This window comes from Triplophysa dalaica, chromosome 4, assembly GCF_015846415.1.
Source record: "Triplophysa dalaica isolate WHDGS20190420 chromosome 4, ASM1584641v1, whole genome shotgun sequence".
In the NCBI taxonomy this organism is placed as follows: Eukaryota; Metazoa; Chordata; class Actinopteri; order Cypriniformes; family Nemacheilidae; genus Triplophysa; species Triplophysa dalaica.
Genome location: NC_079545.1, coordinates 8,099,124 through 8,123,705, shown reverse-complemented (window position 1 = coordinate 8,123,705; position 24,582 = coordinate 8,099,124). Strand labels below are relative to the sequence as shown.

At 37.3% G+C, this 24,582-nt stretch overlaps 1 protein-coding gene across 1 annotated transcript in view; it reads right to left on the bottom strand.

Moving 5' to 3' along the window:
* Window positions 1–24,582, bottom strand: part of snapc4 (small nuclear RNA activating complex, polypeptide 4) — a 32,389-nt gene that overhangs the window by 4,963 nt on the left and 2,844 nt on the right. Inside the window, exons 4-24 of the mRNA XM_056745292.1 lie at window positions 23,141–23,243; window positions 21,166–21,188; window positions 20,914–21,057; window positions 19,425–19,550; window positions 19,182–19,260; window positions 19,003–19,084; window positions 18,706–18,807; window positions 18,520–18,592; window positions 18,236–18,400; window positions 16,380–16,530; window positions 15,188–15,294; window positions 15,012–15,106; window positions 11,965–12,059; window positions 10,112–10,194; window positions 9,557–10,027; window positions 9,388–9,474; window positions 8,674–8,821; window positions 5,843–5,913; window positions 5,673–5,738; window positions 5,558–5,588; window positions 3,818–5,433 (exon numbers count right to left, since the gene is read on the bottom strand). Coding sequence (XP_056601270.1) covers window positions 3,818–5,433; window positions 5,558–5,588; window positions 5,673–5,738; window positions 5,843–5,913; window positions 8,674–8,821; window positions 9,388–9,474; window positions 9,557–10,027; window positions 10,112–10,194; window positions 11,965–12,059; window positions 15,012–15,106; window positions 15,188–15,294; window positions 16,380–16,530; window positions 18,236–18,400; window positions 18,520–18,592; window positions 18,706–18,807; window positions 19,003–19,084; window positions 19,182–19,260; window positions 19,425–19,550; window positions 20,914–21,057; window positions 21,166–21,188; window positions 23,141–23,243 — 3,918 coding nt within the window. The remainder of the gene's footprint in view (window positions 1–3,817; window positions 5,434–5,557; window positions 5,589–5,672; window positions 5,739–5,842; window positions 5,914–8,673; window positions 8,822–9,387; window positions 9,475–9,556; window positions 10,028–10,111; window positions 10,195–11,964; window positions 12,060–15,011; window positions 15,107–15,187; window positions 15,295–16,379; window positions 16,531–18,235; window positions 18,401–18,519; window positions 18,593–18,705; window positions 18,808–19,002; window positions 19,085–19,181; window positions 19,261–19,424; window positions 19,551–20,913; window positions 21,058–21,165; window positions 21,189–23,140; window positions 23,244–24,582) is intronic.

Genomic DNA, 24,582 nt, shown 5'->3' with positions numbered 1-24,582 from the left:
AATTTGATTAAACAATAAGTATTATTATGTATTAGATAGACTTTATCTATTTAGTTTAGTGTGTTATAGCTTATAATCGATATACTGTTTACTCAGAATAATAGGATAGAATATACCCTTACAATGTGAGTGCAAATTGTTACATCAATTACAATCAATTTTATAGAGAATTTTTACAGTGTAGAACCTAGCTGAACTGTTACTGTAAATGTAGACTTTGAGACAAAAACATATCACCCTATACCAATGACTTGGACACAGGGGTACAGTAACTTCGGAACAGAAAAGGGCACTTCTAAAACGTTTGGAAACAATTCCTGTATCTAAAAATCTTTGTTCCACTTTTTTCAGTCGTGTGAATTACTTCACAAAAATACATCTCAGAACTTATTTTATGAAGAGAAACTGTACATTTGTGAGTAAAACAAGTGATGCTTTGAGCTTATTTTGTCACATTTGAATGTGAACACAATACATCGCTGGACACACAAAAATGTTCGCTTGAAGAATCCACAAATCTCAACTTTGAATCTCATTTTTTTTCGGGTGTTTTGTAATGATGATCAAAATGTTCAAACGATCAAAAATGTCATTGTAGTAGAGTAGGCGGGGCGAGACCGTGGTTTGAGTCCGGTGAGTAATTGTGAATGAGCGCCAGCTGTGCGCACACCGGCCTCGAATCACGTAGGAGATGGGAGCATATAAAAGGAACGAGCGACCGGACCGTCGAAGAGAGAGGACCGGGCCCGAACTTATGTTATGTTTGTATTTATATTTATGTTCATGTTTTGTTCGCCGGCGGTCGTCCGTGAGGGGCCGCCGGCTGTTATATTAATTTATTAAATGTATAAAATGTCTTCCGGTTCCCGCCTCCTTCCTTCCATTTTATTGAGATTTGTTACAGTGGTGCCGAAACCCGGGAGGAAGGAGAGACATGCTGTCGGAGAGTCCTCGTCGCCGAGTGGCCTTGCGGTGCCGGAGGGAAGGGCGTCCGCCAGTGGCTGCCCGAAGCGGTGGCTCTGGGGAAACGGAAGTGCACAGTGCGGCCACCGTCAAAGCTTCGGTGGAACGGCGACCTTTGCTGCCGCGCCCTTGGGTCGAGGTGGGGTGGCTGTCGTCCAAGCGGGAGCGGGGGGGTTGCCGCCGTCCGCCAGAGGCCGGAGCCTGCGTCCGTCCCCCGAGGGGGAGGAGCAGGGGGCGGAAGTGCTGAGTGCGGCCACTGCCTGCCAGAGGCCGGAGCCTGCGTCCGTCCGCCCAAGGGGGAGGAGCAGGGGACGGCGAACCCGCCCCGACTCCCAGATAAAGGAGGAGCCACCGCCGGCCGCCAGGGGGCGGACGGTCGAGCCGTCCACCGAAGCCCCAGGGCCACCGCAAGGCAAGATGTTTTACAAACACCATGATTAAACTGTGGTTTGTTGTAAAAACGGCTAAACTTTCTTTAGGAAAATGACAGGTGTCATATTCGATGGCTAAAATGAACATTAATGTGTGTTTTTGGTGTAATAAAGAGTGTTTGAGTGGTTTACGGTTATAAGTATAACAAATCAGTCATGTTATGAACTATTTAATATGCACCCGATTCTGTGATCGTTTCATCCTGCTGGTAAAGACTAACAAAAGCGCGAGCCAATAGTCTTCGAGTGTAGGAGCTACTGAACGAACACCCCTTCACTGAACTAGTCACTCATACGAGTCTGAATGAGATTTCTCATTTGTGAACGACAAATAAAACAGACATCCCGTCAGTGAATGAATGACTGACTGAATGCACTAGAAGACATGTCAAGTGTTGTAAAGCATGCGAGTTATAATGACAGATTATGAACTACGACTTAACCCTCCAAGTGCCAAAGTCGCAGAATTGCCACAAGACCTCATACTTAATAAAATGGGCTGCAGATCCTAATATGGTGTAATATCTCATTTGTATCCCATACCACTATATGGCAGACATGTAGTACTTCGATTCTAGACCAAAATGATGTCATGTTCCTATTCAAAGTGTTCGAGCAAATAGCAGAGCAAGTGGGCTATCTATATACGTATATACGTATCTATATAGTATGTGTATAATATACTATAAGGTATAGTAATAATTTCTGTTTTTTAGTTGCTTTCCTCGTTTCTGATCATTTGGAATGAGGATCAAAAGACAAAAAAAAATTGCCAATAAGTTCAATCAATTCAATATCTACTATTTCCTGAATATTATGAAATTCAAGATTGCCACCCCTGATGATGTCATAATATGCAAATTAGATTAGTATATTTACACCCCACTTAAACTTTCGGTCATGCCCAAAATTTTTCTAATTAACAATCTTTAAGCCCTTTCAAGCCACAAGGTTCTGAAATCTTGATTTCGAAATCCAGCATGTTGTCCAAAAAAAAAAACTGCCGCCTAATATACAGTACAATACATTACAATTACACAAACATCTTACTCTGTATTTCACACAGTGGAATTAAAGTAGCTGTTTTGTCATTTGTGAGGTAAATTTGAAAAAATAATATCTAAAAACTTAAAAATATAATTTTAAATAAAAGTCGGCCAATTTTCCCTATTAGATATGTATATTTGAAATCCTGGATCGATGCGCACTCTATCCACATGAGATTTCCAAGTCTTACGAGAGTAATTCAAGATCACGGAGCAGTAGCAGTTCTCTGATGTCATACGCTGTCTGCGCAGCCTGCGCATGCTACAAGTCGAGTGCATGCTTATGTCGGGGGCCTTCAATTAGGCTACGACTAACAGTACAATAGTAAATCGATGAAAAAGATTAATTTTGAGTGACCAATCCTATCATCTTTCTAAACAGGCTTGCTTTGGTTTTGCTAACTTTCCGCCATCTGGGGGGATGCTCATCAGCAGTATCATAAAGAGGAAGAGGCATCAGAAGTTGGTTCGCCAACCGTCATAGAACTTCAAAAGAAGAAGATATGTTGAAAACGTAATTGAAAACAGCATATGGATGAACTTTGTTCTCAAGTCTCAGGAAAAAAAGAGATCATCTTTGTAAATGGGCGTGCTTTAATTTTCAGTGACCAGTCATTTCATCTTTCTAAACTGGCGTGCTTTGTTATTTTGCTAAGGTCAGTTCCATACTTTTAGTTCACTGTACCAGTTTAATATCAAGATCTATTATATTCATAGATTACTCGTTGGGTAATATCTGTTTACTGCCTGCTAGTGTAGTCACCGGTTTTCTTAGCTGTGAGCGCTCTCATGAGGTGTTGCTTTTTAAACTGGTATTGTGTACATTAGAATGCGTTTGTTTTATGATCATTGTCTATTGTGTGTGTGCAACCCAGTCCATTATTCCATTGAAGAGCACATACACGCAGCACGCCAATCATAATGCATATGTGTGATAATGATACGTATTTGTATTGCATGTTATTTTGGTGATAACAGTCTCACTGTGCTGTTCCGCTTGTTGTGTTTCAAGTCTGGAGTAGCATTATAAAAGTATAATGTGGTAAGTGTGATGGTATAATGATGTATGCGCACTTCTATAGGAATGCATAGTGAGGTGAAATACCTTACTGTGCTGTGGTAAATATGTGTGTTGGGGGCGTCGTGCGTGCGCAGAGGGCCAAGGCTCATATGTCACGGTTTGCAACTGACATTATACATAAGAGAATCACTAATTTACATATTTGTGACTATTTGTTTGCAACTTTTTAGCACGTTTGCGATTACTGTCTATAAGCGCAGATATTAACACATAACAACATTTAAAAATATCTCTTGTTTTGGTTCTGAAGAAAAAAATCCATAAGGGGTTTGACGAAAGATGTAAAATGAACTTACTGGAGCTGGCGGCTGATCCTTTCTTCCTGCATTTTTGCCCGCATCTTCATCTTTGTTTTTACTCAAAGGTAACCCATGCACCCCACAATCCTCAGATGGATTTATGGTGGCTAAAAGGGCAGGAAAGGTAAAGCATGACAAGAAACGAGCTTTTAATCGCAGGTATGCTGGATTTGTGGCAAACCTTTCGGCAACCAGTTTGCGGGTGGCAGCTACTTGTTCTTTTTCGCCTCGGCCATTTTGCAGTTCATTGGATAGGATTTTAGCCGAGGCTGTAACCAGAGAGGGTTTAGCCTTGAGCAAAGAAGTTAGCTTTTTGATAGTAAAGGCAGATGGTGGGAGGTAAGGCAACGTGATCTCTAGATGTGGCAGTGAAACTCCACCTTTCCCATTAATCCAGACATCAACTTTAGATTGATGGTCAGAAAATAATAACCTACTATCAAAGCTCAAACTGTCAGAGGGAAGGTCAGATTGAGCTTCACAGTGTAGAGGTCTATCAGCAGATGGCTTCTTTTGCATGACAGCTGATTGAATAGCTGTTTCAGGGACACAGATATTCTGAGCTTCCTCCATAAAAACCTCATCTGGTGGCCCACTAACCGAAGTTGGTACACTTGAGACAGAGGTCGATGGCACACCACAAATGTTGTTGGTAGCAGGAGACACACTGGAATGTTTTGAAGAGCAAGACTGATGTTGCCATAAAACGGTTTCCATAGACGAGGATGAAAAAGGCAGAGCTACAGCAGCATCTGAGAAGGTCTTTGTACAGAAAGTGGGTCCGATCACTTCAGTGCTTACAACTGATTCTTTCTGCTGCACTATGATAGATGCTTGGGGTGACATACTTTTGTTATCTACTAAGATATTAGAAAGTGGTGTCTGGATATCCACCCCCCTGTGTACAGGTGTACTGTTTATAGAGAAAGACGGCATTAGGTGATCTGTTGAGACAGAGGAAGCAGTGACAAAGGGTGTAGATAATGGGTTTTGACTTGGATTGGTTGAGGGACCTTGAAGAGTGCTGATTATTACAGGGGAGTCATCTGGCACTTTCAACATCTGGTAGCCTGGAATATTAGCAGAGAGCACTCCAGTCACCTGTATCAACCCACTAGGGGTACGAATCCAATTTATTGGCTGTGTAATAGTAGGTACCCAAGAACTCTGTTGAACCCAGTTTTGTTTTAGTGTCTTTCTTTTGGAAATTTTAGCTTCTGTTTCTTCCATTAGCGCTTGTGCTTTCTTCGTGGGTTTACGAGTACGCTGAGCCTCTCTGAAACTTTTTGAGCTCTCTGTGCTTAGTGAGTTGGAGCTTGATGTTAAGGTTGTGACAGGTTGCACCGGTGCTGTCAACTGAATTAGTGGAAGAGGAATAGCTTGTGGTGGTAGAGATATTTTCTGTCCATTAAGCAGAAAAGGCTGCACTGGCCCTTGTATGTTTGGCTGCATAAAAACAAGAGTGTTGGGATGAATCAAAGCAGGTGTAATCATCCCCTGAGGGTGAACAGGCTGCGATGGTAATGGATGTTGAAGAAGTTCTGCAGGTTCCTCAATCCCACTTTTCAAACTTCTCTTCTCATGAAGTGCCGCTAACACTGTTTTAGGAAGAACTAAACAACCATAGAATATTTCATTAATAAAGAAGAGATTACATGTTTTATCTTTTGGCAGACAATCAGAAAAAAAAGAATATAAAAGTATTCATGGATGTAAAAGTATAAAATGGCCAAACACCTGTTTTTGGTTTCAATTCAGTACTTGACATCTGGAAAAAAGACAAAAAGATTGAGTTACCTAACCACAATTAACCTGCTCTGGATACAATGTTAGATGGTAAATAAACATATACCCTGGGTCTTCTCTTTTCACGAGCTTTAATGACATTCTTGCAACCTTCAGCATCAATGTGTAGAGCCTGTTTGAGAAAACACAACATGTGTGACTCAACATCACAATAACAATTAAATGAAAAGGAACAATTTTACAAAACAAATGTCAACAAAATATTAAATGATTTACTTTGATAAAGAATGAAAACACTAGTGTCTTCGGGAGAGAGATTGTTGACCCTTTAATTCCAATGGTATCAGCTGTAAAATGAAAAACAGAAACTGATAAAAAAAAAGCATGGTTATCTGAATTCGGAGATACAAACTAAATGGAGGAACTTTCAAGAAATGATTTCATTTAAATTGGCTGAATAAAGTCAGTCATACAAATAGGATGGAATGATGACAAGTAAATTATGTGGCTTTTTTAAAAATGAAATTTAAGCCATAATTTTCTCACCCTAATGCCATCCTAGATATACATTCTTCTACATATACGTATTTTCTTCAGCCAAACACAATATGATTATTTAAATAATATCCTGGCTCTTCCTAGCAATGTCATGGCATTAGATAGATCCCCATTTTATGAAGTTTTTAAAAAGTGCATCCATCCATTCATCATAAAAATAATCAACATGACTCCAGGGGTTAAATACTTCTCTTATAAAGCAAACAATAGATTTGTGGGTAAAAACAATTAAGATTTTGGGTGTACTGTACATCCAAACCCGTCTAAATAAAGTAGATCCAGAAAGTATTCATGGCGCTTCACTTTTTCCACATTTTGTTGTTAAAAGCGTTATTCCAAAATGGATGAAATTTATTATTTTCCTCAAAAATCTTGATGCAAATTTATATAAAAACAAAGCATGTATCTAAGAATTTATAGCCTTTGCACAAAACTTGGTTGTAGCATTTTTCTATACCCTTCTCCAGATCTGTGCCTCGACACGATCCTGTCTCAGAGTTCTTTATACAAATCCTTGGACTTCGTGGCTTGGTTTGTGCTCTGACATACACTGTAAACTGTCTGACCTTATATAGACTGGTGTGTGCCATTCCAAATCATGTACAATCAACTGAATTTACCAAAGTTCGACTAAATGAAGATGTGGAAACATTTTAAGGATGATCATTGGAAACAGGATGCACCTGAGCTCATTTGAGTGTCATGGCAAAGGCTTTGAATGCTTATGTTTAAAGAATATTTTCATTTTTTAGTAAATTTTCAAAGATTTCAAACAACGTATTTCACGTTATCATTATGGGATATTGTCTCTAGAATTTTGAGGAAAATATTAAAACTAATCCCTTTTGGAATAAGGCTGTAACAACAAAATGTGGAAAAAGTGAAGCGCTGTGAATGTGGAAAAAGTGAAGTGCTGTGAATACTTTCCCGATGTCAATTGAATAGAGATGTAACAATATCAAAATCTTACTGTACGATAATGCCTTGGTATAAAGTCCACGGTACGGTATTTGTTGACAAAATAATGACTTCATACTGTCCCATAAGTATCCTCTTTTCTTTATCCACTAATAATAGCTGTTGTTTATACGTACGAGTTATACTACGAGATGGGTTAAATTACCTAAAAATCCCTTTTTTAAAATAAAAGAATTGCACCAGATGGACCTTGCAAAGGTAACATCTATTACGTTTTCTAACATTCTCTATGTTAGGCCTGTAAGACCTATCATTTCATACAGTCATGTGACCACGATAATATTGAGACAATCTTGCTATTGCGATAACAGGATATCTATAATATTGTTACATCCCTACAATTGAATAATTTAAGATTTAATTATGTACGTGAGATTAAAAGAAAAAAAAAACTTGAAGACCTCCTGGACCAGTGTTTTTATCTTGTGAAGTGGTCTATCCAATGCCCCACAATGCTAGGAAGAGTCAGGACATTTTTATCATTACTCAGGATTAACTATTCCTTTAATACAAAAATGGTAGATTAACCCTTTGAAGCACAACAGGGGCCTGAAGTGACCCGACAGGATGTTTATTATTACATCATTCACTATTTCAGGTATTCCTCATGAGCTTGTTTGTGATCATCACAAATTCTCCATATTTTATAATTTTTGTCATGAATCATTGTTATTGGTCACCCTTCGTCTGTCCCTGACGTGACAGTTTTGAACATACAGTACAGGGTTTCTGTCCAACAGTGACAATAAGTAAATACTTGATCAACTGTTAGATGCGCGTTTGAAAATATTCTTGTGCTTTTGATTTTCTTTATCGAGAGTGTAAGTATGGCACTCATTTTAGATAAACTGCTGAAATGGTTTTAGAGATTCTGAAGAACAGGATGGGGATGATGAGGTCGTTATTAGTCCTGATTCGGGGCACAAATGTGTAGTTTTCATTTGTGAGGAATCTAAGCAATGAGTAGGCAATCTGAGATGGTTCGGAGGTTTGTTCAACACGACCGCAAGAGCCCTTCGAAGTGAACATCACCGGATATTCTGCCCTAATTCCAGTTCCAAATGAGATGTTCCATTCAAAGGGCACAAATCATGACTATGCAAATCTCAATTCCCTCACAAGGAACCACTGCTCGGTTTACTAAATGTTGTCTTAATTCTTTTGTTTTATCACAATTGTATTGATGATTATGTAATTTGGGTAATTTGTTTGTAAACTTGATGTAGTGACACAAAACCCTTGGAAAAATATAAATCATAGTCATAGGTCTTGGAATGATAAATGCTGAAATTTGTTTCAAAAGAAACAAAAAAACACCCAGCCATGCTCGAAATAACATGGAAAATGAATATGGGTCATTTTAGACCTATGTTGTGCATTAGAAGAGGATTCCATAGCTTGTGGCATCAATAGGTTTATGTGCAGATCAAAGCCAAACATTAAAAACATTAAGTTTTAACAAACAATTAAGTTCAGATTCCCTTAATATTTGTTCAGATTGCAGGCCTACTAATAATAATAAAAAAAACACGTTCAGGTCTATGGGCCGTGACATGAAACAATTTTTGTACCTTCATATGTGATCTTATTATTTGCTGGCACAGGTAGTATCACGTTACCAATCCACGGGGTGATTGCACTAAGGAGTTCATAGTTATGCCTCGACCCATCCCGTACCTGCCTTCTTTTTCTTTTCTCTTCTGGAGATTTCCTTTTGTCCTTTTGTGAAAAGGTTTGAAAATGTTAATGTCATCAATATAAAAAACAATAAAATAACTACACAAATAGAAGTATTTCATTCTTACACTGTTAAACCTATAAATGAAAATCACTAAATGTCAATAATCAATAAAGTCTAACTTTTTTTAAAGTTAATACACTGGTTAATAGCCTGAAGTTTAACCGTCAAAACAACTTGTTTTCAGCAGTCTCTGCTCCTTACCTTAAAGTGCGCGAACACAATGAGCATACACCCCCATTGTAGAGACATTTTTCATAATATTTCTAAATTCATCACGGCGCTAAATAACCATTGGAATTGTCCACATTGCGTTATTTTGCATTTGACGCGATTCACACAAATATATTAAAACAAGTAACACACACCTATTGTATACGAGAGAATCGCTTGTACTTTGTATTATAGCAAATAATCAGACTTATAAAACTTCCATGTAAACGGGAGCAAAGAGGTGTTCTCATGTCATATAACATGTTGCTGCGATTAAGTCCTTACTCTGATTATTGGAAGTAATCACTGATAAATAGGGAAAAATGTACAGTACCTTTTTCATTACAGAGGCTCCTTTCCACTGAATTAAGTGTTTAACATCACTCACAGGCACCTTTATCATGGCATTTTCATTGCCAGCCTACATGCATAAAATAAAATTCAGTGTTAGAATACTGACATATACTTGAAACTGATCTAATTTAAAAAAGGGATAAAAATACCTGGTTCAGCAAGACTGTAGTATCTAGACCCACATGAATCCTCTTTAGGTTTCCAAAACAGTCTAGGATGGTGCTTCGGACTGGACTCGACGTCGTTGGAGGACAGATACTGTTCTCAGATAAATTGTGACCACTGTTAGATCCCCTTGGATCATCTTCATTGATGGAAAAATTGACCCACATAGTTCTGACAGTTCCTGCCTGACAAACCAGGGATGTTGCATTTGCAAGAATCCATTCCTTCATGTCTGGCTGTATGTAGCCCTTGTAAAGTGTTTCCTGTGGCATATCTTCATCTGAAGGCACCTCCGGTTCAGCATCACTATCCATGTATTCAATTTTTCTTTGCGTTTCATCCTCTGAGCTGGAAGTGACTTCAATCTTCGGTTTAATTTTATGATGGATTACCTTTCGTCTCTTTGCTTTTTGTTGAACTGTTTTTGGTTGTCTTACTCTCTTTTTACCTAGAGCCTAAATATATAACAACATTGTAGAGGTTATTTACTATACTGTGTCCTTTGAAAGGTTACAGACAAACTACCAAAATGAGCCTACAGCTAGGTTCAATTGCTTCCACTTGTTAAGGCACTGGCAGTCAACACGGTTTGGAATCTCTGAAGCAATTTTAGTCCACTTGCCTAGGGAAGATACATAATAGAGAAAGAAATCAAGAGTTAATAATATAAACTATATTCTGAAACAATTCAAATGTTTAAAAAAAAAGGTTTTTTTTGGTAAAGTGAGGCTAAGGCCTGTTTCATACTGCCTATGTACGTAGATTGAATGACACTTTCATATAAATGAGTTTTAAGCCTAATCCCAATAGGTTGTTTGCAATGACGTGGTTTTGATGATGTGTGAAGTACAGCTGGGGGGCAGCAAGTGAATTTCTTCATTGAAATTCATTATCTCAAACTCAAAATACCTATGTTTTGAGTTGCTTATGGTTGTTCAAATCGATCAAACCACTAACCACAAGCCGTCTTTGTGTAGCAAAAGTGTTTTTCATGAAGGGGGAAAATGTGAGTATAGACCCTTGGGCCAGTTGACAGAAAGTATATAATTTGCAGATTTGCTCATTTAAATATTCACAACAGGACACAAGTCTTTTCAATTTGGTTCTCACAGGCTGTTTGAGATATTGCTCATAAAACACTGCATTGAGTTATCTTTCAAATGCTCATACTAGTGCTATCAATCGATTAAAAAAATGTAACTAATTAATATATACTAATTGATTCTAAAGATTTCACATTTTACCTCCAAATTAGTGTAGAAACAACATAAAGACAGTTCATTTTTATATTTCTTTAATGCCATCATTGTATCAATTAAAACCAGCATCACTGATATCAGTACTGCTATTCATTTATCTATAAAATAATTTTTCTTCATTTTAACATTAATTATAGCAATTCAACATTACAGTATAATTCAGAGCTATCAATTTGAACATGTATTAGGCTTTTAAAAAAAACTTCATTTAAGTGAACTTTAAACAATCCCATTATAACTTCATATATATGTTCTACCTACCAGTCTAACAGGAAAGAAATATACAGAAATTTAAAACTTCAACTACTCTACAGTTTTAGCAGCTAAAATCTAGCTTTACTCCCCAGGGTTTGAGAAACACGAAGTCTTGTTTTCTCTAGTTTTTTTTTCATAGCAGAAGAAAAAACTTAAATTACTGCATATATTTGTGGTCATACATATATGTGCAAGACATTATTTAAAAGTGTAAAGGGTCTACTTTTATATATGTATGCTAACAATAACAACTAAACGTTGTGGTTTTGTAAAATAAAGAAAATATACAGGGTTGCGCTTTCAGCCACCATCATTTCCGTGAATATTGTTCTGAAATTCGTCACAAAAACAGACTAAATCTCTGTGAATACATAGAAACATATGTCTAAAGAAAGCTTGGAGTGTCGTCTTTCAAATTACCCCATACATATCTTAAACAAATATTCTCGGATTATGTAATATGCATGAAGGTTAGACTGGTACATTTTCTCCCGTGTCAGCTCATTATCTCTTATGTGATCTTGCCAGAGGTTGCCTTAACCGAATATTATGTTTTTTTGACTGACTTTTCATCCCAGTGACGGAAAAATCTGAAGGTAGTCGATTCTGCAAAGCGTGCATCTGTCATTTAATCAAAACCTCTCGTTGCGTGCAGACAACAGAAACATTAAATAGGTGAACGACTTCGAGGCTGAGAACTCCAAAAGATTTCTAACATCCCTGAAAGAATCTATGGTGATCTATCGAATTAGATATTAAGGGTTCGGTTCAATTTTGATACAGTTAGGACTGTGATATTTAATTTTCCCACATAATCAATACTTTAAAACATGTGAAGGTGAGTAGAGCCAACTATGAATTTAAAAAATATGACTTACCAACACCATATTTCTCAACTTTTTGTTTTAGAAGTTCCACCTCCTCTGGGCTCCAAGGACCCTTTTTCACATTCTCTCGAAGACAATCTAGATATCTGAGAGAAAAAGATTGCAAAATCATTTTTTACAAATTGAACATTGTTCTACACACTCACCCTATACGTCTCTTCATAATGCTTAACTCTTTCTCCGCCATTGACGAGTAATCTTGTCATTAAAAAAAAACGGTTCCCTGCCAAAGATGAGTTATTACGGCGACCAGTGTTTGTACTGTTGTACAGCAGAACTTTAGGTTCACCACTTCAATACAATTAAGTTAGCGCAAAGGCACTTAATATATCTTTTATGTTTTTTTAAAGCATGCAATGTCAACATGCGATGTCTATATTATTTTGCAGTGGTCGCGAAGGTGGACAGCAACATCTCCTCGGAAAATTAAATGAAACTCAGTCACAAATCATCTTCAGTGCTTCCTATTCACAGCTTAGCTCCAACTGTCGAGCCCGCTTTCAACCCAAACTGAAAGAGGGATATTTTCATATCCGAAAATTATGGGGACTGGTTTATATCATTCATACTTGCAAGAAGCCTCTGCAATATCATTGGCAGCTGTCAATCCACAAACAAACAGAGAAAACTACCCTCCGTTGAGCAAGACCTAAGACATACACCGTGTTGCAAATGATATGCAAGTGACTTATCAATAGAATTTTGGAAAAATAATCACTCAGATTTTTGTTTATTTTATTTCTCACATCTTTTCAGATAACTGGTATCAAGCTCAGACTGGATTGTCAATAGTTCTTAGAAGCCAGGTCTTCTAAGGCCATACTCACATATAGCTTGGTTGCTCTCAACTGAGCCCAAGCGCGTTTGTCCCTCACATGCTTTATTATCATAGAGCCAAACGTTACACACAGCGTTGCATTATGTTTACTGTAGAAACCTAATGTCTGTTGTAGTTTTGGCTGCGGCAACACACGCTTCCACGTATAAGTATGCTGTGTATCAGATGTTTTTTATGTTGACAGTTGAATCTCGGGGAGGAATTGACAGTGCACAATTTAAGTCATGCTTTCAGTTCAACTGATGGCTTTTATTTAAAGCGCGACATTACCGTTGAAAGCAATTGAAAAAATGCTGGCCGCAAGCGTAAACACCTCAGTGGACACACGGCTTTAGAAATACATTTGTTATTTTTTTTGCTAAAATTGTGTTCCTGGCACCACATTTATCAACTTTTTGAGGTTTTTTATCAGTTGACCCCTTCACTTAGTGGATACACAAGTCAACCAGCTTTTTGACTTAATGAGTCAGGGTAATTCTTGAAATTAACTATCCATCCATCTATCCATTTTCTTCCGCTTTATCCGGGGTCAGCAGTCTAAGGGATGCCCAGAGTTCCCTCTCCCTAGACACTTCCTCCAGCTCATCCGGGTGGACACCGAGGCGTTCCCAGGCCAGCCGGGAGATATAGTCCCTCCAGCGTGTCCTAGGTCTTCTCCGGGGTCTCCTCCCGGTGGGACATGGCCGGAACACCTTCCCGGGAAGGCGTCCAGGGGGCATCCAGAAAAGATGCCCGAGCCACCTCAGCTGGCCCCTCTCGATGTGGAGGAGCAGCGGCTCTACTCTGAGCTCCTCCCGAGTGACCGAGCTTCTCACCCTATCTGTAAGGGATCCCCCAGCCACCCTGCGGAGAAAGCTCATTTCGGCCGCCTGTATCCGGGATCTTGTCCATTCGGTCATGATCCACAGCTCATGACCATAGGTGAGAGTAGGAACGTAAATTGACCGGTAAATCGAGAGCTTCGCCACCTTTACCACGACGGACCGGTAAAGCGACCGCATTACTGCAGAAGTAATGGACTCTGCCCTATGTCGCCGGTTCTGTTCATAATTTTTATGGACAGAATTTCTAGGCGCAGCCAGGGGCCGGAGGGTGTCGTGTTTGGGGACCACACAATTTCATCTCTGCTCTTTGCGGATGATGTTGTCGTGCTGGCCCCATCAGACCATGACCTTCAGCAGGCACTGGGACGGTTTGCAGCCGAGTGTGAAGCGGCTGGGATGAGAATCAGCACATCCAAATCCGAGGCCATGGTTCTCAGTCGGAAAAGGGTGGCTTGCCCACTTCAGGTTGGTGGAGAGTTCCTGCCTCAAGTGGAGGAGTTCAAGTATCTTGGGGTCTTGTTCACAAGTGAGGGATGGATGAAATTAACTAATTTGTGTTTTTTTGTATATATAAAAAGAGCACATTTAAAGGATTTATAATACAAGTATATCATAAAAGTTATGCTTATATTCCGTATGTGAGAGAATTCTTTTATCTATAGTGCCGATGTTAATTTTAGGCAGGTGGGTAATTCTACACATTATTGCAGGAATCACGAAGTTTCCGTTGGTTTAGACACACAGCAGCTACTGTAATCTAACCTAGACTTTATTCCACAGAAGGTGGGACAGGTAAAATTATTTCTAGAGATGAGTATTGCCGAAATATCATAATAATGTTTATTGTTGTAATTAAGACATTGTTGACTATTCGGCCTTTAGGGTTTAATTTTGTAAAACGTTAAAACATTAATCGCATTATGAGGGTGTGTGTTAACATGGGAATCAGGAAGCGAACCGTTAGCGCTGCTGGCTAGTGTTGTGTCTACATCTAAATATAAAAATAAACTCCTCAACAAAACCTTAAACAAAATAATAAAATACTGTAGTTTGAGCCGCTCTCCTTATCAAGAGTATCCATGAAACAATCAAACTCTCTCTCGAGATATTTCCCAATGTCACTGATGAGCCCGGCCACATGACAAAGAAATTCACTCTCCTAAAAAAACTTCTTTGAAATCTACACCATTCACAAGAACGGCATATTTGATTCAAAACGGCAAATTTCGCAAAAGAAAACATATAATTCGTTGATAAGTTAATAACACACAAGTATCAATTTTCGGCATGCCCTTTAAACAAGAACACTTCAGGGTATATAAAAAAATATATATATATATATTAACAACTCATTTTAGGCTGAAATGAAAACATACCTGTCACGACAAGCGCCATCTGTCCTGCCCGGCACTTCCACTCTGATTTTTCCCCACTCTTTCATGCCATACTTCGCAACCGCATTTCGTAACAACTGAAATAAGAGATGTTGTGATAATTAATTTTCTCATTACATTTGTAGTTTCAAATAGGAGAAAACTAGGGTGCGCCATACCTGGTCTTCCTCCTTGGACCAAGGGCCTTTCTTTATAGAGGGATCGAGAACAGATGTCCAGCGATATGTCAGCTGTGATGAATCACGACCCACCATGAAAAATGACACTATGGAGTACAAAATAATACATACGTTATATTAGGTTGGTTTTCAGCAGTGAAAACGATGACTTAAAAAAACATTTAATCCAAAAACTAAATTCATTAGCTTAATGAATGAGTAGACCTATTGCAGATATGCATACCTGGGGGGGTATTACACAAAGTATCTTAGATATTCAGTTAAGAGTTCATATATTTAGTAAGGGTTTCTCGCAAATTGCCATTACGGAAGCAAATCTTACGTTGATTTAGGATTCTTATTTTATCTCTAGCTAGGAAATCTTAAATTGCTCCATCGAGCTTGATAACCCACTCTCAGGTTTGTTTCCGAACAACCAACAATGTGGGAGCTTCTGCTGTGATGTAATATCCAATTAAAACACAAATCTATAGTATAATCTATCTTTCTATTTCAATGCGACAGAAAATAAAGTTTTGATAAGCTATGTAGAATCATATTATGTCCAGAGGTCTGTATTGTTAATGTTTTGTTGTTGAGGTGCATTAACAAATGCTGTTTCTGTAAATAAGGGGTCCAGGGGATGATAGATTGCTTCCCCAGCAAATATGATTGAACGCGGGTGATTTACTGTAATGCCGTTTTTGAGGGAAATAAGAATGATCCCAAAAGTATTTCCAACCTAAAACCTTGCTTGTTTTTGACTTGAAAGGTTAATAATAATGGACTTCTATGGAGGACAAAATGCATAACGTGAGATTATTCTTCTAATAACTGGAATAATGGCTCGTTGATTTGAAAAACAGCTAGTGTTCAGTACGAGTAAAATGTGGGTTATCCCACTCGTTGTTTAGGTATGTTAAGCCGTCTTAGAAATTAAACCGGAACCTGATATCCCGACCTCTGACAACATTGAATGCTCGTGCACAGAGTCCATAGATTTGACATGACCATAGTAACCAAACATTTACAATATGATTTTCAAGTTACAATATTTCTGTAATACGCTCCCAGGTGCATGATTTAACAGCACTGATCAAATGCTTACAGCTGATCAAATGGATCAGATTTCTAAAAAAAACAAAATATACAACATCCTATACAAAAACATTATATGGCAATGTTATCGCACTCTGCATGTAAGGGATAAAGTTGCCAATTCTCATTTTTCCAACAAGATCTCTAAGGATCTGGTCTTCTTCCTTAGTCCACTCTTTCCTTCTGAAGGTCTTTGAAATGTAGCGCTGATAAGTCTGGAAGCACATGAAAGCTGTTCTGTTGGTCTGGGTAATAAAAAAACAACATGAAGAAGGCATTGTTATCATAATGAGATGGGTTCCATTGTTAAACATTTCAGTTTAAAATGGTTTTGCCTAGCAACTTGAGGGCTCCAGACTTTGGCCATTTTTACAACTAGTCATGCGTATTCATCCTGTAGTTATTTTATGTTGAACTTTGTATAGGGAGCGAGTCTACCAGTGTAGCCATATATGTGAGAACAGGAGGGTCCAGGAGTGATCAGTCAACTGTGCATGTCTTGCAGGGTCGAGGGAGAGAGAGTTTTTGAGCAAGCAAAAAAATAAGTGAAACATGGAAAATAGGAGATACACAACAGAAGAGGCGATTGAGATGATGTTTGATGAAGAAACCTGTGTTTGCAATTACACAGGAACTGCTTCAGAGACCACCACATTTGAGTGAATAGTGCAAAAAAATTGGAGAATTGGGGTAAAAAAGGCTCTAGAATAAAAAAGATGTACATGAGTGACACTAAAAAGACTTTTATGAATATACAGTATTCTTTCGTTCTTTAGTTTTTTTTACATGGACGTTTTTTTTCCAAAATTTTTTTACCCTTTTCAACCTCAATAAAAGCTCTGAGCTGCAGAAAATGATGCCGGAGCTGGCGTTTAAAAAAGCGTTCAAGTTTTAAAGTTTTAGAAATTTTAAAAGCACGGTTTACCCCACAGGATTATAATGTAAAACAGACGCTTGCATCTTCGAAATGAAGTCAAGTGTAAACACGGGCGGGCTAAGTTTAATATTGATCATTTTTGTCCGTATTATCATTTACAAAACGGACTTGCAACTTACTAAAGCTTGCCTTCAGAAAATAAATTGGAACAAGTTAAAACAGTTCTCAATTTCGAGGACAGAATGGCACATTTCGTAGTTTTTTACAGCTAACTGAGGCACACTAACTGTCTTTTGAAAGTGTGCTTCAAAAGACACTAAAATGACACTAAAATGAAAGACACTAAAATAAAATAAAACGGATCTAAATGTCAGCTTGCAGCAGAGCATGGCAGATCTTGTATAATGTTTAGCCAAAAAAAACTGGAAATACAATCATACATAAGATTCAGTGGATGTTAATAACTGTGCCCCTGTAGAGCTTTGAAAATATGCCAATGCTTTAAAGTACATTTAAAGTTATGGAATTATGCTTTGAAGCACATTTAGAAAAGTTATTCTCAGTGTTATTGGTAAACATGATTATAATATTTGAAATTTACGCAAGGTAAGGGCACAGTCCCATACAAAAATATACTTTATTCTAATAATCATAGGTAGCTTTACGCACTACTAGCATCTATTGTGGGAGTAATGTGCTTGGTTATAGGAGTTCGACAGATAATTTGTAATTATAATATTGTTTATATCGTTATCAGAATTATATCACATTGACCGAAATGCATGAATGTATTTCAATATCAATTTTGGCCATTTTCTCCAGCCCCAGTTTACATATACAATAAAAATAATTAAATCATAAACAATGATTTGTATTAATTTCTAATTTACTTATTAATGTATTTAACACATTTGAATGTAGTCTCAGTGATTCTTTTTTTTTTAAGCATGACACTTCAGTTGGAAATAATTGAAAGGTTTTCAGTAAGGGGCTATGAAGTTCCCAGTAAAAATAGATAGTCTGGAGCCCTAAAGTTAACAGCAGTCACTATGAAAAACTTTACTTGTGCTTACCCCAAGAGCTTCAGCTATTCTGTTCCAATGACAACAGTTGTACTCTTGTACAATTTTTCTCAGTTCATCAATTTCCTCCTGCTTCCATACTGTCTTGTTAATGCAGGGGTGCAAATAGTTTTGCCAGAATCTTTTTAAATCGTCAGCATGCCGCAAACCTTCAAACTATTAACAACAAAACAGGTGCTTTTACACTTCAAAAATCAACATGTCAATGGATAAAACAGCAATGAGCATACCGAGGTGCAAATCAATTGTAGTAGTAAGTTAACTGCGTAACTTACATCAATGTTCGATATTTTCTCCCAATCGTGGTCGTCGTTGCGACCACCTGACAGCTGTTCTTCTCTCATTGCACTAAGGGTAAATTGACCAAAGAAATGTGAATTATTTGAATTTGAACTCAATTTTAAACTCAATTTACACTGAGCAAAACTTTCCTCTGACGCAATGTGGATAAATGGCCTTACCTAATATCTGCAATATCTTTATCAATCAAATGCATTTGTTTTTTCAGCACCTCCTTTTCCTCATCTTCAGCTTTAGACATCTTGCTATTCAGATAATCTAACCTATGAAAAGACAAGAAACACTGTTTAAAAATGTAATGAAATTAATCAAATTTTTTATGGAAAAACAAAGCAAAACAAAAATCCTTTCTATCTTTAAACTGTAAACATGTGTTTAATAGTTTTCGAAGAAAGTCAATTGTATTTGTATTAAAACATTCTGAGGATTCGTTTTTCTGTTTTCTTCGACCAACTTACTTGGAAAGTTTGGGCTGCAGCATCCGTTTTAGAGTATCTGCAGCTACTGCATTGGTCAGTAAAGCTTTCTGCCACACCTCCCCTGAAAGACAAATCCACAAACACAAGCTTAATTTGAATCAACAAAAAACTCCTTTGATACAAGTATTGTAAAGAAAGCATGTTGTCTCAAAACATACATCTTTTTATTTTTAGCTCATCAATGGACCTGGTGCCATGACTCATCCTCTCTTTGGTTTCTTCATTTGCTGGAGGACCCTTGAAACAAAAATAAACATTCAAAAATTAAAACATTAAGGCAAAAATAGTCAGTCACCAAGCAATTCTCCTCAGATATTAAATATTTTCACTGACAGTCATAATCCAGCTATCCCATTTTATGTGTATTTATCTTATGAATTATGTTATTTTTTATTTCCTACCAGACTAGTGAGTTTGTCTTTGAAATAAGGCTTCATGAAGTATCCAAGAAAAAGCTTCTGAGAAGAGAGTCCTTGTGAGGAGGAGCAAGATGTAGATGGACCAGAGAACTGATCCTCAATCTCTTTCTATTGGGGGGAAACTAATAGGTTAGTTCAGCATACATTTGCTCTTCGTATACACGGGCCATCTAATATGTAGGCATTGTTGACATTGTTGACAGATCAGTAGAACAGTAAAGATGCTGTTTAAGTGGCTGTGTCCACAAATGCATTTCTGCTGGTGGCCGGCATGTTTCATCAATTGCTTCCAATGGAAGCACCATATTTTTAAAGCACACTTTCCATGCTCAGCATATCATAGTAACCAATGCAGCGAAAAAACGCCTTGTGGATCTGGATCCTATAGCCAACCGATCAGCCTGTTTGAGAAACTGAGAATTATTAAGAACATCATAACCAGTCATCTGCAGTCTCCGCCTAACATCCTTGCACATATTTAACCATTTGACGTGTGCAATCACACCAGTGAGATCAGACTGGTCCCACTCTCTACAGTGTACGATTACATCAGTGTGATTTGAACATTCAGTGCTTTGGCTAGCGCTGAGCCAGAGACAGACATACTCAATCCGTCCGTGCATCACAACTATCCAGTACTTTCAACCACATAATCTAGACATTTAAATACATGTGTAAAAAATGTTTTGTAAATTACGTATGTATATGGAACTGGCAATAAAAATACACAAAAATATAACTTGATTGATGTATTTTGTTCAAAACAAATATAAGCAACTGTAAAGTTCTTTATTTTTCTCCCAGTTTACCATCAACTTACATTTGTGTATTTTGAAAGTAGGGGATGAATTCAAAGCTGTAAATCGGAAAATCTTATTTTCTGAGCCGCGGTACAAACAAACATGTGCGCCATTCATCCAGCATATAGCTCAACTAACGCGATCATTATAAAAGTGTTTAAACAAGAAAACACATTCATATTTGACAATCGGAATATCCAATTTTTCTTGACATAGTTTGTAAGTATGTGGATATTTTAAATAAAAAGGAAATGATCTTAAAGCAATACGTTAGTCATTCAGCTGATGTGGCTAACATGTCCCCATGGAAATATAACTCAGTCTGGGGGGGTCATTCAGAAAATGTTTAATATAGTGTGAAAGGGTTAGTAATATGTAAATATATTGTCAGTTGGACAATATATTCACAAAAGTTATGTTTTTTTTAAATTTATATTTATGTTTCCTGCAAGTGCTTTTCAGACCTTTCAAGACATGACACCTGAGGATATTTTTCATTCTTTTTTCTTCTGCTGAAGAAACATTTTCACCTATATCTTGGACGGCCTACATAACCACCAAATTTTCTTTTTTTGGTTAACTAATACTTTTAGTAAAATTACTTTTAGAAATTTACAGTTGCAACCAGTGGCATTACATCTCAGCAGATCAGAATGGATGCTTGTTTTTACCTGTTGCTCCCGATTTTCCCTCAGGAGCTTCTCAAGCTCATCTAGTTTTTCTTTAAGCACCTCCTGATAGACCAAATTCATTTGTAGGCAAGTCTCAACATTTTGAGGAAGATCCAACTCAACATTATCGCTGTCCTCATTACTCTGAGCAGGAGAGAAAAATATAAAAAAATAGCATTTTTAGTATTTACAAAAGATACAAACATGAGCCCAAATACAATATTTTGAATAAAAAATGAAGATGTAACTCACAGAATCACTGTCCTGTTCACTCTCTGGTTCACAAATAAACGAACAAGCAAATAATTAGGACCATAATATTTTAAATGGGCAACCATAAAGAATCACATGATGTACTAACAAAAAAAGAGCTCCATATAAAAATAATACACAGTCTTATAATAATACAGGGCTTTTCACACTGGGTTTTTACTAGGCAGGGCTCGACATAAAGGACTGCGCTATGGACCTGGGCCAGCATGGAAGATCCTCTGGCCAGTTAAGAGAACTGTCACTTTCCCCTATTGGGCCAGTGCTGTATCGTCATGGAAAATTATCATTTATAAATTTTTAAGACTTGCCTATTTAAATATTCCCAAGTAGATGCAAAAGAGGACTGGATCGGTTCTCAAATGCTTTTTGAGATACGCACACAGCTGGAAACGCGCAAAATACTGAATTGAGTAAACAATGGAAGCAATTGGGTCAAACATTAGGAAAACAAAAAACATAAGAGCAATGTCTCACAAAGCCTACTACAGTGTACGGAGCCAAGTTTAGTTTATCTTAGCTTAAATAAGCATATATTTTCTTTTTTGATCATGTAGAAAAGATATAGAAATCAGAACTGATCAGTCAGGTGCAGACGGAAGAGATGTGTTTTCAGCCGATTCTTAACTCATTCGCCGCCAGCCTTTTAAAAAAAAAAGGTTGCCAGCATACGCCAGCGTTTTTTAACATTTTCACCCAAATTTAATGGCTCACAGTAAATTTTCTGTAAAGAATATATGGACAAACAATATGTCAAATATCAGCTTTTAAACAAAAGAAACCGTATTCTTCTACCTTCATTTGTTCGTTTTTATCACTCCGTAGATGTTGGTAGGTTTCTTAAAAAATGCCTCATTTTGATTAACAGCTGGGATAATTAAAGTTTTTTTGTCAATGATTCCGCTCAGATTACACTCAGAACAATCATTAAAAACCACTAAACTACATTTACACTCTACGTTCTGGGATTCTGTACTTTTTCCCAAAGGTGGGTAATAGTGCCACCTGCTGTACAACAGTACAGCCAAAAAACAGCGTTTTTTTTTAATTGACGAGATAACTCGTCAATGGCGGTGAAAGAGTTAAGATGGCGACAGAATCTGCTGATCTTGTAGCAGCTACAGTCTAATTTGTTCCCCATAGTTTCAAAACGAACGGAAAATTGCTTTACACTTTTCATAATAACAAAGCAATAACGTTGTTTGAGGCGTTGTTTCTGGATCTGATTCAGCAATGCATGCATTTGTCACCTTATCAGACCCCCACGTTTCATGCTCACATATACACACAGGCGCGTACAGTGTTGTGGTCTTTACAGACTTGTTTCCTTTAGAGAGCGACTAGTGTCATTTTGGATAACCCTTTACTTTAAATAAGTGGAAAAATGTCTCCCTGCGTCTTTTCAAAAAACAGCAGCTTAAAGTTACTTGTAAGTGAATGAATGATTCAAAAACAGCATTTACAGGCACCTGTCATTGCTACTGATTGGACATATGATTATGAACTGCTTTATGTCTGACAACAAAAACATTAAATATGTTAAACTTTGGTCATCTGTCGGTAATAGAGACATTTCAACAACCCAACCCAAGCAACAACCCAACTGAATGGACAGTGAAAAGAAGCATAAAGAAATATTAAATAAAATAATAGAATACATTTGGTTTGATCATCAGCCACTATATATTGTGGAAGACGAATGGTTTCTGAGACTCATGTCACAGGCTGCTATGTTTTAGGTAAATACGTTACTTGCCAACATTCAAATACTTGATATACATTGTGTTTGAATATAGTTTTAAAAATAAACATTTATATTTAGGGTTTCCCTCAGACTCATTCTATACTCATGCAAATGTATACATTAATGTTGATCAAAAACAGTAATATACCTTGTTTGCATATGCCCTCTATTTTTCTCAAGGATCCTAACATCAGAAACAACACAAGTATTTACCTGTCAAGATGTCAACAAGTTCTGCGTTCACACCAAGTGTATTCTCTATTTCCTCTATCTCCCTCTGAATCCGATGGCGTGCAGCCACAAGGTCATCAAGTTCCTTGAAGTTTAAAGGAAATTTGGAGGTGAAAAATTAGAAATAAAACAATTAGAAATTAAAACTCTGGACCAAATCCAAAGAATTTATATTTTATATGTATATATTACTTTGCAAGATATTGGCATGTTAGCATTTTCAACCCAATAAGTTATTTAAACTTATAACATTATATAAACACTACTTAAAACCCATCTCTTCTGTGAATACTTGACAGACAAATGAAAAAAAAAAAAAAACACTAACCCTTTATCTCAACAGGTAGTGGTCTAGTTTTTGTTGAAACCAGTAACTTTGTATTGGCACTTAATGTATTATGGCTCCTGTATGACATATCGCTTATTGCTCCTAAACTCTTTGTAAGTCGCTTTGGATAAAAGCGTCTGCTAAATGTCTAAATGTAAATTTACATAATTTGCTGTAATGTGTCAGTAGGATATGTCACTTAAGATGCCAATGTATATATACAGGGTAGGGCAAGCTACTTGGAAAATGTAGTGAGCTAAGCTAACCGTTACTCTATATTAAATTAACCGTACACTAAAGCTTCCACCCTGGGAAATATAGCAAACTAAGCTACAGCAACATGCCAGATCTAGCTTACTACATCTAAAATATTTTCTGAACGGGATAGTTTGGCAAAAACATGTCGTTCTAGACACTTTAAGACCTCCCACATCTTCCCACACAGATATTTTTTATGACATCCGAGAGCTTTCCAGTCCTCCTCATAGACATCATGGTAATTCTCTCAAGAGATAATTTCCGGATGTCATCAAAATAAATTTATTTGTGTTCAGAAGACACTGTGAGGTCTTAAAACGTGTTGAAAGTCATGTGGGTGAGTAAAGATGGTTGGATATTTGAGTGAACTGTCCCTTTAAATTGTATTTCGAAACGACTGCATTCCAAATGCTATCTCAGTGATCAATAAAATTGTCAGTCAAAAGTATGCACTTAAAATGAAATCGTATATCACTGTTTTGTAAACAGTTGTGGCACATTTGAGCAGCATTTTTGTAATAAGCTATACAACACATAGTTGCCTAGACAAAGACACAACAAATAATCATACAGATTTGCAGATTTACATACACTTTTTATTGACCACTACATACTAATTATGTTAAAACTTATCCATTCATGTATCTCTTGAATCAGTAGACGACTGTGAGTTTGTACGCTTTGAACTTGATCTGGCGAGTCGCGCATACAGAATGCACGCGTCGGGTGTGCAATGCTTGTGAGCTGACCTAGATGTGAAGCTGCACGTCTCGCCTTATGACCGCACTAATTTATAAGCAAGTAAGGTGGGCATACCTGTCAGTACAATTGCTTTGGA